The sequence below is a fragment of the Tachysurus vachellii genome, chromosome 8 (genome assembly GCF_030014155.1).
Source record: "Tachysurus vachellii isolate PV-2020 chromosome 8, HZAU_Pvac_v1, whole genome shotgun sequence".
Classification (NCBI taxonomy): Eukaryota; Metazoa; Chordata; class Actinopteri; order Siluriformes; family Bagridae; genus Tachysurus; species Tachysurus vachellii.
The window spans coordinates 17,175,157-17,189,097 of NC_083467.1; the positions used below are offsets into that span (position 1 = coordinate 17,175,157).

The 13,941-nt window shown below is 37.5% G+C and overlaps 1 protein-coding gene across 2 annotated transcripts in view; it reads left to right on the forward strand.

Moving 5' to 3' along the window:
• Positions 1-13,461, forward strand: part of cers6 (ceramide synthase 6) — a 33,208-nt gene extending 19,747 nt beyond the window's left edge. Inside the window, exons 7-11 of one of the 2 annotated variants that reach the window (XM_060876645.1) lie at positions 5,002-5,130; positions 5,787-5,893; positions 9,720-9,876; positions 10,180-10,203; positions 12,034-13,461. In XM_060876645.1, coding sequence (XP_060732628.1) covers positions 5,002-5,130; positions 5,787-5,893; positions 9,720-9,876; positions 10,180-10,203; positions 12,034-12,180 — 564 coding nt within the window. In that variant the 3' untranslated portion in view covers positions 12,181-13,461. The remainder of the gene's footprint in view (positions 1-5,001; positions 5,131-5,786; positions 5,894-9,719; positions 9,877-10,179; positions 10,204-12,033) is intronic. The other variant, XM_060876646.1, reaches the window with a different exon arrangement.
• Positions 13,462-13,941: the final 480 nt, after the last annotated feature.

The window sequence follows — 13,941 nt, forward strand, 5'->3', positions numbered from 1 at the left end:
CGTGTAGAGGATCCAAGTGCAACAGCACTACTGACTGTCATAAGAAAAATACACATAGTGGTATGAAGAAGAGAGGACGGAGCTGATTTCTTTCTAGCCCAGACTGTACATACATGCAGATTATCAGTGACTGAGACAAACACCCTTAAGGTTTAGCTGTTGGGTAGATTACGATTTGCATTTGTCACTGACACATCTGTAACACATCATGAGGACTGGCTGAGAGAGTGTGTGTAGCTACAGTCAGTAGTAATGAATGCAAACAAAAATGTTGCTCTATTATGGGTTTTTTTTTCCAGCCAAAATGTGTTTAAAGGGTAAGGGTTAGAAAATACAGAGTACACAAAAAGGGCAAACAACAAAAGTAAGTCTAGAAGTACAGTAGAAGGACGTATAACATGTTTGGTATTTGGCGAAAACACTGACTGAACTTTGTAGTTTATAACAGTTTTGAAATTTCACACATCACACATGCAGCTTCCTTTAAGTGTACATCTGTCTTTGCTTGTGTATACACCATATGGCCAAAAGTATCTGGACACCCATAAATGCTTGTTGAACATTTTGCAAAACCATGGGCATATGGAATTAGTTCCCCTTTTTGCTGCTGTAACAGCCTCTGCTCTTCTGGGAAGGTTTTTAACTAGATTCTGCAGCATTACTGTGAGAATTTCTGCCCTTTCTGACACAAGAGCATTGGTGCAAACAGTCACGTTCCACTTTATCCCAAATTGTACAATGTGGTTGATATCAGGGCTCCGTGCAGTTCACTCGTATTCCTTCGTATCACCGTTGTCAAACCGTGTCTGTATGGAGCTCACTTTGTACACAGAGGAGTTGTCATACTAGAACCTGGTCAGGCACTTTAGCTCCAATAAAGGGAAATCATATAGTTATTAAGTGGACCTAATGAAAACAAATTAGGTTAAAATACTTTGGGTAGGTCTACAGTACCAATGTCACAAATTTCTTATCTGTTCAGCTATATTTAGGCAGTGGGGGAATTGACATCCTTTACTAAATATGCAGCATGTACCATACAGTGAAAGCTTATGTTTTCCAAGAATTTTACAAAACTTTCAAAAATTTCTAGGTGGGATTGGGAGCATTTTTCTTCTAGGCCGAAATGTTTTGCAAAACCGGTACCAAAACATTCAATTCTAGTAACGTTAAGACAACTTTAAGTCCAGAACTAACATTTTCATGTGTAAACTAATTATATAGTTGGCTAACTAACTATCCCCTTAAATGAATAAATCAAAGGTTTTCACTGACGATGGAAAAACCATCAAAAGATTTGTGCATAATGCCAAATTAGAATAGCAGAAAAACAAAAATTCATTAGCAGTTAACAAGCGTTTTGATCAAACTGATGCTAAATAAATTATATCTGGACACCGGTATGTCCTCATTTACTGTAACTAAATACACATTTGCATACTGGTCGTTAACCAAGCAATAAGCGTTAGCACTGTCGGCTACATCATCGTATTATAACAAGGAGTAAAATGCGAGGGTTCAATGCGGGACAGTGAAGGGAGGAGCACCGGGCTGCGCTTAGGAGTGGAAACGGATGCAGAGGATATTTTTCTTCTCAATGATGCAATTTTTTATATGTATCTTGGATGTATCTACCCTTAGATGTACTTTCTCTAATCTACCGCATCAGACAATGATCTAGCACGAAAATTGTAGTGGGACCCAGCACAACTTTACTAGCTCTGGCCTAGCGGCAACCCCTGCTGCTGAATCACCAAGACTTATGGCTTTTTATATTACTCCTGGCCTGCAGGCTGGTCTCAGGCAGTCTGTTAAGTAATTGAACAGTAACAATTTGTGCTTTTTTTTCATGCTGTATTCTTGTACATTGGATTTCAAAATGAGACACGGTCTGTAAAGTGACCAGGAAATTGCTTCACAGCCTAGTGTGGGATGTAAATACCCACAAATTAAACTGTCACTCAACCCTTTAATCTCATTGTTTCATTTCAAATCCAATCAGCTGGAATAGTGAGACAAAAATTGTAACCCTGCATAATTGCTTATAGACTGCACTCTATTTAACCCCCTCAATCTATTTCTCTCTTTCTTTTCCTCACTTTCTGCTCTCCGGTGCCATGCTGTTACTCACCCTTTCATATCTCAGAAATCTGTGTTGATTATTGTCTGTATTATTTTTTTTGTTGTTGTTGTTTTTCTTTCTCCTTTCAGTCATTTTCTTGCACAATCTCCACCATGTGCTGAAGAGCTGCTGTACCCCCTGCCCACTCCAGTATGTTCCCTCCTGTCTGTCTCATATGCTTCCATTCTGTTTCACACCACTGCTCTTCTTCGTCACCTTCATCTTCATCCGACTCCTGTTCAGCTGGTTGCTGTCCTGCTGTGCTACTGCAGTCCTATGAGTCACCAGGAGAGCATGCGCTACATCATCTCTGAGCAGCTTTTACCAACAGGATTGCTGTTCTGAACTTAGCCAAAACATTGATCTAGGGACCTGTAGGGAAGCCTGTTGTTAGTTTCTCGGCGGTTTCTAAGCAGACAAAAATTCACAGTGAGGTCATTTAGATGTAAATGCTATTGGAGTATGTACACTGGAAAAAAGTTCATATATGTATTTAATCCAAATGCATACAACTGTTCCGTGTGAGTGAATTGAGTAAAAGTAACAGTTTTTTTTTTTTGTTTTTATTTTTGCACATATAACATGATTTTTTTTATAAAACCGAACTTGCATCTGAGCAGAGAATCAATCCCACAATGCTGGTGTTTTGCAAAAGACACATTACCGCTTCGTTAGTCTACCATGAGTGTTTTAGTTGCCTAAACTTAACACTATAGTTAGAATTCCCATCATGTTCTTGATATTTCAACAGTGTGTTTTGCTGGTTTACATTAATGCCACATGAATGGATCTCACTCACTACTTCATTCAATCTACTAATTACAAAAATTATTTAAATTAGGTTTAGTATAAAAATCACATTTTCTTTAGAAAATATATATTTTTTTAATCTAAACTATACAGAGTTGTTTTTCTTAAATCTCACTGACCACATTTTTTTTTTTAGTGCAACCCTTTTTTTTGTATTTTTATTTTTAATCTGTTACTTTTGGCCTGCACATCGCTACCTCAACTAATTGGATGTGTTTTTGAGCAACAAGAGCAATATTGTGTAAAAACCTTTACACTGTGTTCCCCTTTACTTTTACAATTAATGTGGAGCACTAAGAGCTATCATACGGTGGCCGGGAAGTGCAAAACACATTAACAAATCCGAAAACACATTAACAAATCCGAAAATAAATTAACAAATCCGAAATCAAATTAACAAATCCCAAAACACATTAACAAATCCGAAAATAAATTAACAAATCCGAAATCAAATTAACAAATCCCAAAACACATTAACAAATTAGAAAACAAATTAACAAATCCCAAAACACATTAACAAATTAGAAAACAAATTAACAAATCCCAAAACACATTAACAAATCCAAAAACAAATTACCAAATCCCAAAACAAATTAACAAATCCCAAAACACATTAACAAATCAAAAAACACATTAACAAATCCCAAAACACATTAACAAATCCGAAAACAAATTACCAAATCCCAAAACAAATTAACAAATCCCAAAACACATTAACAAATCAAAAAACACATTAACAAATCTGAAAACACATTAACAAATCCCAAAACACATTAACAAATCCCAAAACACATTAAAAAATTAGAAAACAAATTAACAAATCCCAAAACAAATTAACAAATCCCAAAACACATTAACAAATCAAAAAACACATTAACAAATCCGAAAACACATTAAAAAATTAGAAAACACATTAACAAATCCCAAAACACAACGACAAGTCAGACAACCCAGAAACGGTAGTGTATCGTTTTTGAATGGAAACTTACCGATCATTGGACAAGACACCTGTCACTCAAGATATACAGGTATGGAATCTTATGTGTAATGTGTAAAGTTCTCCGTTTAAATAAAGTTCTCCGTTCAAGAAAATAACAGAAATAATCCACAGTAATCCATTCCATTCCATCCATTTCAACTTTTCCCTGCGGCAGACTGTTGAACTTCATGTATACTTTGAGTGACAGGTGTCTTGTCCAATCACAAACTATACCAACCGCTTCCGGGTTGTCTGAAATGTCGTTGTGTTTTCTGATTTGTTAATGTGTTTTCTGATTTGTTAATGTGTTTTCTGATTTGTTAATGTGTTTTCTGATTTGTTAATGTGTTTTCTGATTTGTTAATGTGTTTTCTGATTTGTTAATGTGTTTTCTGATTTGTTAATGTGTTTTCTGATTTGTTAATGTGTTTTCTGATTTGTTAATGTGTTTCATGCACCGATTTAGACAACCCGGAAGCGGTAGGTATAGTTTGTGAATGGAAACTTACCGATCATTGGACAAGACGACTGTCATTAAAGATATAAAGGTGAATGAAAGGTGTCTCGTCCGATGATGGTAAGTTTCCATTCACAAACTATACCAACCTCTTCCGGGTTGTCTGACTTGTTAATGTGTTTTCGGATTTGTTAATGTGTTTTGGGATTTGTTCATGTGTTTTGGGATTTGTTAATTTGTTTTGGGATTTGTTAATGTGTTTTCGGATTTGTTAATGTGTTTTGCACTTCCCGGCCACCATACTATCAGCATGTTTTCCAATTATTCCAGGAATAAGTGTTTTTAACAATTTTTATTTTGGCTCATTAGTGTGATTTTTACATTTGTTGAATCTTTCCTTTCTTCCCTTTCTATGTTCACTATAAAACTTGACTTAGTTAATCATTCGCATCTTAGTTAAAGCAAAACTCTTTTATCCTTGAAATCTCTCTTCAGTATGATGGAGATGTAAACATTGATCCAATACAACATAAACTGACCCCTACAAATATATTGAGGAGGTTTTTTAGAGAGATGTGTTTATTAAATGATGTCATTGTGAGTGTCACAGCTTGATGGAGTTTATTTTCACAGGACTGTCTGCTCATGTTCATGCACCATGTTGCCACCGTCTCTCTGATCATGTTATCTTACGTGAATAACATGGCTCGTGTAGGCACGCTCGTCCTGTGCCTCCATGATGCTTCAGATGTGCTGTTGGAGGTAAGAATAATAATGTAGTAATGTTTACGGATGACATCCTGAGATCAGTCTCAGGGTTTTGTAATGATTTCTGTTGCAATAACTGAGGACTTTCTTAAATGTTTCAGAATATTATACTAAAATGTTTATTCAGTGCATGTGTTTGGTACATTATGTACTACCATTATCCATTTTATTGGTGGATACACCGTTACTGACTATAGCTCATCTGAAGCTATTCCCTGTGTAACACTGGAAATGAATCGCCGCAGGATCACCTCTGGCTAGACCGCCTCTACTTCAGCCTAGCATTGTGGTTTGTGTGTTGTTGATATAAGTTGTATCAGATCTGTAGTTGTACAGTACAAGCCTACAGTCACTATTTTTATATCTGTGATCATTATCTTCTTGCACTTCACCAGTGTGTTTAGTTTATGATCCCTGACACTGATACTTATACTGATGCATATTTCTGGTTGGTGGACTTCTCCTAAAGCAGACAAATTATGGTACCAGTACAATAAAATGTAAATACAAATAAGTTGCTGTATCAGATGATTCGCCCCATTTGTCTGAGAAACAGGATGCTTCAGAAGATTTAGGATGTATAAAAAAATGTATATGATGTAATACATTCTGCATAAATATCATATACATGTTTGTTTCTTTGTTTGCAGGCTGCCAAAATGGCTAACTATGCCAAGTATCAAAGGCTTTGCAATGTCCTGTTTATCATGTTTGCACTGGTGTTCATCAGCTCCAGACTGGCCTTATATCCTGTCTGGTAAGAATTTGTACTCTATCCATCTAACTCGCGCACCTCCATGCAAGCTTTAATTTAAAATTAAGATTAACAAAAAGATAAGTGCTAAAAGGTTTCTGTTGTCTTATCAAGGCTTAGCATTAATTAACAGCATTAATAATTATGTCAGTGGAAGTGCCTCACAAGCAGAGTGAAACACGTGTGTGTTTGTAAGCATACGAGTGTGTGTGTGTGTGTGTGTGTGTGTGTGTTAATATGGGCGCTGGAAGACAGCATATTTCTGACAGCAGATGATGCGTTTTGACAGTAGAGTAGTTGATATTTCACATGCTATTGTCTCCAGCACTCCATTCAAATAACATCTTCAGCAACAGCACAGCATCTGGTGGTTACGTTACAGGTGAATTGTTGAATACAGATTTCTATACACTCTGTGACACGTCTTTATCATCTGTGCAGTTTCCCAGCAATATATGAATTCATTATATTTAAGATATAAAGCTTGCTTTAATACCTGTGCAAGGTGTCTGTTGTCACATTTTCACCTCTTAACCTCGTCACTTCGTAACGTTAATAGTGTAGGTTTCTATGATCTCTGTGAAACAAAAATTGGGACGATATTATTCTTACAGCATCTTTACAAATTTATTCTGTCAGTAATGTCTATGATGATGAACTTTTAGAAGCAGTTTTAGTAATTGGCTTGTGTTAGTCTGCATACCTGGAAACCCTTAGGACTCCATCTATTATTGTAATCCCAGAGTTTGATCTCTTATATATTTAATTTTCCCTGTGGTAATGTATCCTGCTTGTTATCATTCGGCATCGCTTCCTGTTCACCCTGGTTTGATTACTGATTGTTCAGATAGTGTTGCGACAGTGTTGCGCATGACCTCCAGCCTCATTGTGCCAGATTACATATAACATTTCTCACTTGCTGCTGCACTTAGCCACTTACATTAGTTGAGAAAAGGTTTTTTTAAACTCTCGGTCATTCTTGGAGACATTTTTTTGGGTCGGTGAGCACCATCTGTTGGCGGTATATCTCTGACCAAGAAATCTGAATGATACACTACTTTCTGCTTTTTCCCCTTGGGATTTAGGTATCTGAATTGTTGCCAAGGGACAGTTACTATGGCTACAGCATAGATCTTTATCAAAAGAAAATGTAAGAGAGGGGTTATTGGGAGCATTGCTCATGTTTTACTTTGTAGTAGCTGCAATGTACTACAGTTCTTGCATGCTTAAAAATGATTTAAAAGAACAATGAAGGACCTTGTTGTGTGTGTCTGAGTCTGTGTGTCTGTGTGTGTGTGTGTGTGTGTGTTCAGGACATATTCTGATTCTCAGCATTGACTGTAGCTAATATTTTGATTCCTCTTGGAGATTCAGTATATTTGGATCTCCAATGTTCCACTTGATAATGATCAGAAAGCATTATGCCTTAAGTGGACTAGGAGAATGAAGCTTTTGTGAATAAGTCTTTTACATCTGAGCACAACAGTGCTGTCATGGGTTTTCTCTCTGTAAGCCTGTTTCCCTTTGCTGTGATGTCACTGTCTCTGATCTGTCATCAGTCCAACTACTGACTCATTCAGACATTAAATAGAGTCATTCTGGGTGCTGTTACTTCAGTCATATTGACACTGAAAGCTTCTCCAAAGCAAGGGGTGGAACGTTTTTAATGAGTCCAGTCTCATTGATGAGATTTACTGTAGAGTAACATCTCATTTCTCACGGATTGAGGGAAGCACGGCAGACGTCTGTAAGATTACTGAATTGCTTTATACCGTTGAATCCTTTAATGGCTTTGGTGGGGTTTAGTCTACTGCATGAAGGTCTGTTGTTCAATCAAAAACAGAATAAAGTAATATTAATAAACTGCTGTTTGGGGTTGTCATATTAAGAGGAGTGTTGATTTGCAGTGGGTGCACCAGACTATGTTAACTCTACAAGCAGGGACCCGAACATTCCTGAAATTCGAACGTGGCTCGTGAAATTGGTGTAGTTTTTGCCATTAGGTTTAGGCTTTGGTGTAGTTTTTGCCATTAGGTTTAGGCTTTGGTGTAGTTTTTGCCATTAGGTTTAGGCTTTGGTGTAGTTTTTGCCATTAGGTTTAGGCTTTGGTGTAGTTTTTGCAATTAGGTTTAGGCTTTGGTGTAGTTTTTGCCACTAGAAAATATACTTTTATAGTCTGGTGATTCTGCTGAGTGGCATCATACATTGTTGGATTGATTCTAAGGTCTTGCATATGAGATTTTTGTTCTTCTTTCCCCATGACAGATGTTAAAACTGCAGCTAAAGCAGAAACTACACTAGACAAATCTTTTCAAGACTAGCACATCCTAGTGCATCTCCAAATGACACATCAAGAGAATAATGATTGCATTTTTTGACATTACACTTTTAATGGACTCGTCTATGGGAAAGCTTGAGGAAACAACTACCTTGAAGTGGTGTTCCTTTGAAGTTCTCTGAGAAATGTAAGTCTAATGGACATCTTATTAACATCAAGAAAAAAGAGTGTCTGGTGAATTAATGACTGCTTATAGTAGCTACTAGAGCTGGTTTTATGTCCATTTCACATCATTAAGGATGCAACTATAAACAGCTAAAAAGTCTTGCAGCTCAAAAAAGCTGCTAAAATAGTAAAACTTTATGGAAATTATACAATTGATTAAATCAAATGAGTGGCAAAAATAAATTGCTGTTTTCTGGATATCACGGCTCTGTACTCTGTACTGCAATCATGACTAAATGTATACAGATCTGCATGGTTGTTTCGAGAGAATATGAGGCTGATGTTTTGTCAGGATCTCTGCTATATTGACAGGGCTGAATTAAGTTTAACTGGCAGTGCATCGTGTCTGTATTATTTAGGATTTTTTTATGAGTTCAGGTTTCCAAACAAAGCATTACGTAAAATCATGTTACCCTCTGATGTTCTGGTTGTATTAAGGATTTCGTAAATTTACCTTCTTTGAGTATTGAGTTTGTCTATGAAAGTGAATATGCAAGCAGGAAGTACAGAATTGTTGCTAATTCACTGCTTCAGGGTCTGGTGCTTGCTTACAGTGTGTGAAGTTTATGTTCTCTACTGGATTTCCTTCCATCTCCCAGAAATATTTAGGTACGTGGACTGACTATTCTAGGTATAAATGAGTGTGATGTAGTGGACTGACGTTGCTTCGAAGGTGTTTGTGTCCTTGAGCAGAATAAAGTGGTTCTATTTATGGCATTTCAAGTCAACCGTCAAGTCAAGAAGCATTTGTCATTTTTAACCATATATAGCTGATGCAGTACACAGTGAAATGAAACATTCCTCCATGACCCTGGTGCTACTGTACATAAAACAACATAGCGATTTGGAATGTTTTCCAGAGTATCTTCCATTCATCTCATTTATAAAACTGAGCAGTTGAAGGTTAAGGTCCAGAGTGACAGCTAGACTGTGCTGGGATTTAAACTCTCAACCTTTCAGTTCAGTAGTCCAACATCTCGTCCCCTCCACAAATTGAAATCTTTAATCATGATGTGTGCTTATTTAGTTATTTATTTATATAAGGATTTGGTATTTGAGAACTTGGTACACGTGTCTCCGTATTCCGTTCTGTTGGATGAGGAATCTGTGCATAGCCTTATGGATAAAATCCTTTAGCTAAAATTCCCTAATGGTCAGTTTTTCTTTTTTCTTTTTTTTTTCTTTCTATAATTCCAGTTCATTCCCTAGAGTTTTGTATTTTGCACCAGTCCCACCTTGGCTGAATTTCATTCATATATTCATTTATTTATAGTCACTGTGATGATGTGAACGTTATGCTTGATTTTGTGTCTGATCTGAACACAGGATTTTAAACACCACTCTATTCGAGAGCTGGGAGATCGTGGGGCCGTACCCATCTTGGTGGGTGTTTAACGGGCTTCTGGTGCTGCTTCAGGGTTTACACATTTTCTGGTCCTATCTCATAGTGAAAATAGCCTGCAAAGCCATCTCCAAAGGCAAGGTAAGAGATTGCAGCCTACACGCGTTCCCATCGTGCATGATTTGCTCTGCATGCTCAAACAGTGACTATTCTCACTGAATCTATCTAATCTCGTGCTGGTTATCACATCTATGCTTCATTGATTTGATTTTTTATTTATTTACTGGGAAGAACTGTTTAAACAGAGTCAGAATAAATGGCTTATACGATAAAGAAACCTATTACACATGCATGTTTAACCTCTGCTAAGTTCATCTTCTGCTCTACACGGCTTCTCTTAAGTGTTATGTCTCTGTTCTCTTTGCTAATCCTGCATTGCCTCAGGTGGGAAAGTGGAATCCTTTACATGTAAGTATGTGCAGAAATGCTACATCAAATCAAATGTATTGCTAGAGTATGTTATAACAAACAGGTAGCATTTTTACAGTCCATTTTATTAATCAGTTCATTTATATTTGATGTTTATATCAACGACTAGGTGTTTATCAGCACCTTGTTTTATATGTCAATCAAGGTGCTTGTAATCATGGAATTTTATATATATTAAAATATTATATATTTCATTCTGATCAGTTAGTCTGACTTGCTCACAAGAAGAACTACAGGTTTTAAATCCTTCAACGATGAATTAGAAGATTTATATATATGGATATATATATAATATCCATCCATCCATCCATTTTCTACCGCTTATCCGGGGCCTGGTCGCGGGGGCAGCAGTCTAAGCAGGGACGCCCAGACTTCCCTCTCCCCAGACACTTCCTCCAGCTCTTCTGGGGGAATACCGAGGCGTTCCCAGGCCAGCCGAGAGACATAGTCCCTCCAGCGTGTCCTAGGTCTTCCCAGGGGCCTCCTCCCGGTTGGACATGCCCGGAACACCTCTCCAGGGAGGCTTCCAGGAGGCATCCGGAACAGATGCCCGAGCCACCTTAGCTGACTCCTCTCGATGTGGAGGAGCAGCGGCTCTACTCTGAGCTCCTCCCGAGTGACCGAGCTCCTCACCCTATCTCTAAGGGAGCGCCCAGCCACCCTGCGGAGGAAACTTATTTCGGCCGCCTGTATCCGGGATCTTGTCCTTTCGGTCATGACCCAAAGCTCATGACCATAGGTGAGGGTAGGAACGTAGATCGACTGGTAAATAGAGAGCTTCGCCTTGCGGCTCAGCTCTTTCTTCACCAAAACAGACCGGTATATCGACCGCATCACTGCAGAAGATACACTGATCCGCCTGTCGATCTCCCGCTCCATCCTTCCCTCACTCGTGAACAAGACCCCAAGATACTTAAACTCCTCCACTCCTCAGGAGCTCTCCACCAACCTGATTATATATATATATATATATATATATATATATATATATATATATATATATATATATATGTATATGTATGTATATATGTGTGTGTGTTGAGACATTTAAAGAATAAAATTCAATAATTAGATGTAAAGTGTGCCTTAAATAGTTAGTGACAATGGGGTTAAATTGCTGGCACGATCCTGTACAATTTTCTTTTATATTAAAGAAAGCATCATTGTATTCTCACTGCCCCCTTTATTAGGAACACCTAAACTTTAACAGTCAGAAAACCTTTATTAATGAGAAAGGTCAGAGGAGAATGTCTGGCCAGACTGACCAAAGGGCTACAGTAACACAAATAACCACTTTTTACAACAGTGGTGCACAGAAAAGCATTTCATAAATCACAGCTCAATAAACCTTGAGGTGGTTGAGCAGCAGCAGAAGAACAATTCAGGTTTCATTTCTGTTAGTGAAAAACTGGGATCTGAGGCTATGTTGGGGTCAGGTTCATCAGAACTGGACAAGCTTCTCCAACTCCAGGCTTTGGAACACTGTTTATTTGTTTTTAATCACACCATTCTGTGTAAACTCTAGAGATTGTTCTGTTTGAAAATCCCAGCTGTTTCAGAAATACTCAAGCCCATTTTGCACCAACGATCATACCACAGTCAAAATCACATTTTTCACACATTTAACGCGTTGCTCTGCTGCCACGTGATCGGCTGAATAAATAATGACGTAAATCCAGATGTCTGGTGTTTTTAATAAAGTGGTTGGTGTGGTGGGTGTATAATCATAACACCTTTGCAAACATGTAATGTGTCTGTGTATAATGCTTAACCATTTTAGATGTCTGAAGCCACTTCTCTTTTCCACAGGTGTCAAAGGATGACCGCAGCGACATCGAGTCAAGTTCTGACGAAGAGGAAGTGGCGCCGTCTGGTCACAAACACCACACTAACGGGACCAACGGGTCTCACGGCACTAACGGTTTCCTGTCATCTACGTGTCACGATGAACACTAACCGCTGAGCGTTGTTTCTGCCTGCTGCAGCCTGCTTGTTAGTCTGTACAGTACTCAAAACATCTGTGTCAAAACAACAATGTCACCCATCTGGTACTGGAGGATCGTAAATGCAGAATAATGTGAATGCAGTCGCATTTCAGTATGATTCAGTACAATGATTTTGTCCCCTGTTCCTCGTACCTGTTTTACTTTTCTTATCTCAAACCATTTATAGGCACTCGGTTGAATATCAATACTATCACTGCTCCGTCCTCTATCTATAGCTCAATCTGGTGTTATTTTGAAAGAATGGAAGCATCTCTCGTGTCATGCTAGCATGCTGCCGTGGTCATGTAGTTTTGGTGTCAGTGGGAGCAGCTCTTTTCTCGAGGTAACATCTACGTATTTATTTATTTTTTTATATCTATATATAGGTTGCAAAATTGTGGTCGAGACGTTCTTTTCGATTTCTTATAGTAATTCACTGTCGGTGTTTTGAGATGGCGCACTATTTAAAGTTCACTCACCGTTTCAGGATTCAGCAACAGCTTTTTACTTACGAGGTGTTTCGCTCGAACGATTTCTCACAATCACAGATGAGGATCTGCTGTCTGATCTGCTCACCTATAAACTGGATGCCATGCATTATACAAACGAGTGACACCACTTGCTATATTTGCACTAGTGAACTATAAAATGGGAATTCTCTAACTGTATTATGTGCTCATGTGTTTTGTTAGGAATTTTTACACATCGTCCTTCACCTGCAAGTATCAAGTATAAACCTGTACTTAAAAGAGTGGACATCTTATAATAGAGTTTTTGGGTTTTTATTTTTTCTTTTGTGTTTGATTTTTACATTGTGTTAAAGAATTGTAAACAACATTGAATACGTTATTTAATGGACTTTTAAGGAAGTTAATGATTTTGCCCTTAGTCATTGATTTAAAATGTAATTCTCCATCTGAGTTGAAATGAACCATGTAATGTGTTATACAGTACTGTAGGTAGGAGCCACAGGTGTATGACAATTTGCCACAGTATTAATATCAAATTCTATTGATCTGAATCTGTTTATCATTAGGTGAATTATGAAAATATCCCCTTTAAATGATCTTTTTTTATTTGACCTTCTCACATGTTGCCAAAATCCTGAACGCAATCCAGCGATTATTATGTTTCTGCTTCTTCAGCTTTGAATGATCTCTTTTTATTGTCCCATTGTCCTGTTCTTGGTATAATGTAACACTTATTCTTTACTGAGCTAAGTGGATGACTCATTAAAATGCCTTTGAAATCAGGGTAAAACTCTTGCTTTTCTTCCTTGTGCAAGCTGTGGAGTAGAGAGGAAGCTAATTAGTTCTTGCTAAGCTAATTGTCTTTCTGTTCAAGCTGAATTCTGAGCTTTGAACGTTAAATGTCCGGGGGGGTTTTAAAAGATTCTGAAACAGCTAGTGAATCGTATTGCCAGGCATTTAGAATAAACTCGACAGACAAAACAATTTGGTTTGTTTATTTATTATACATTTTTGTATAATTAGTATTGTATAAAACTATTTCGAGATTTAATTTTATTTCAAAGCACATTTTATTAGATGCTTTCTTATCTTTTTGCATATGTTTATTCATCTTCATTGATTACTTGTATCTGTGATTAACTGATAATTTGGGTAATTGAAAACGTTACGGGAAAAAAAAAAGATTATTATAATTGTGTGGGCACTATATAGGCAAAAGTTTGTTGACGTGATCATCAAGCTTTGTGGACATCCTGTTTAAG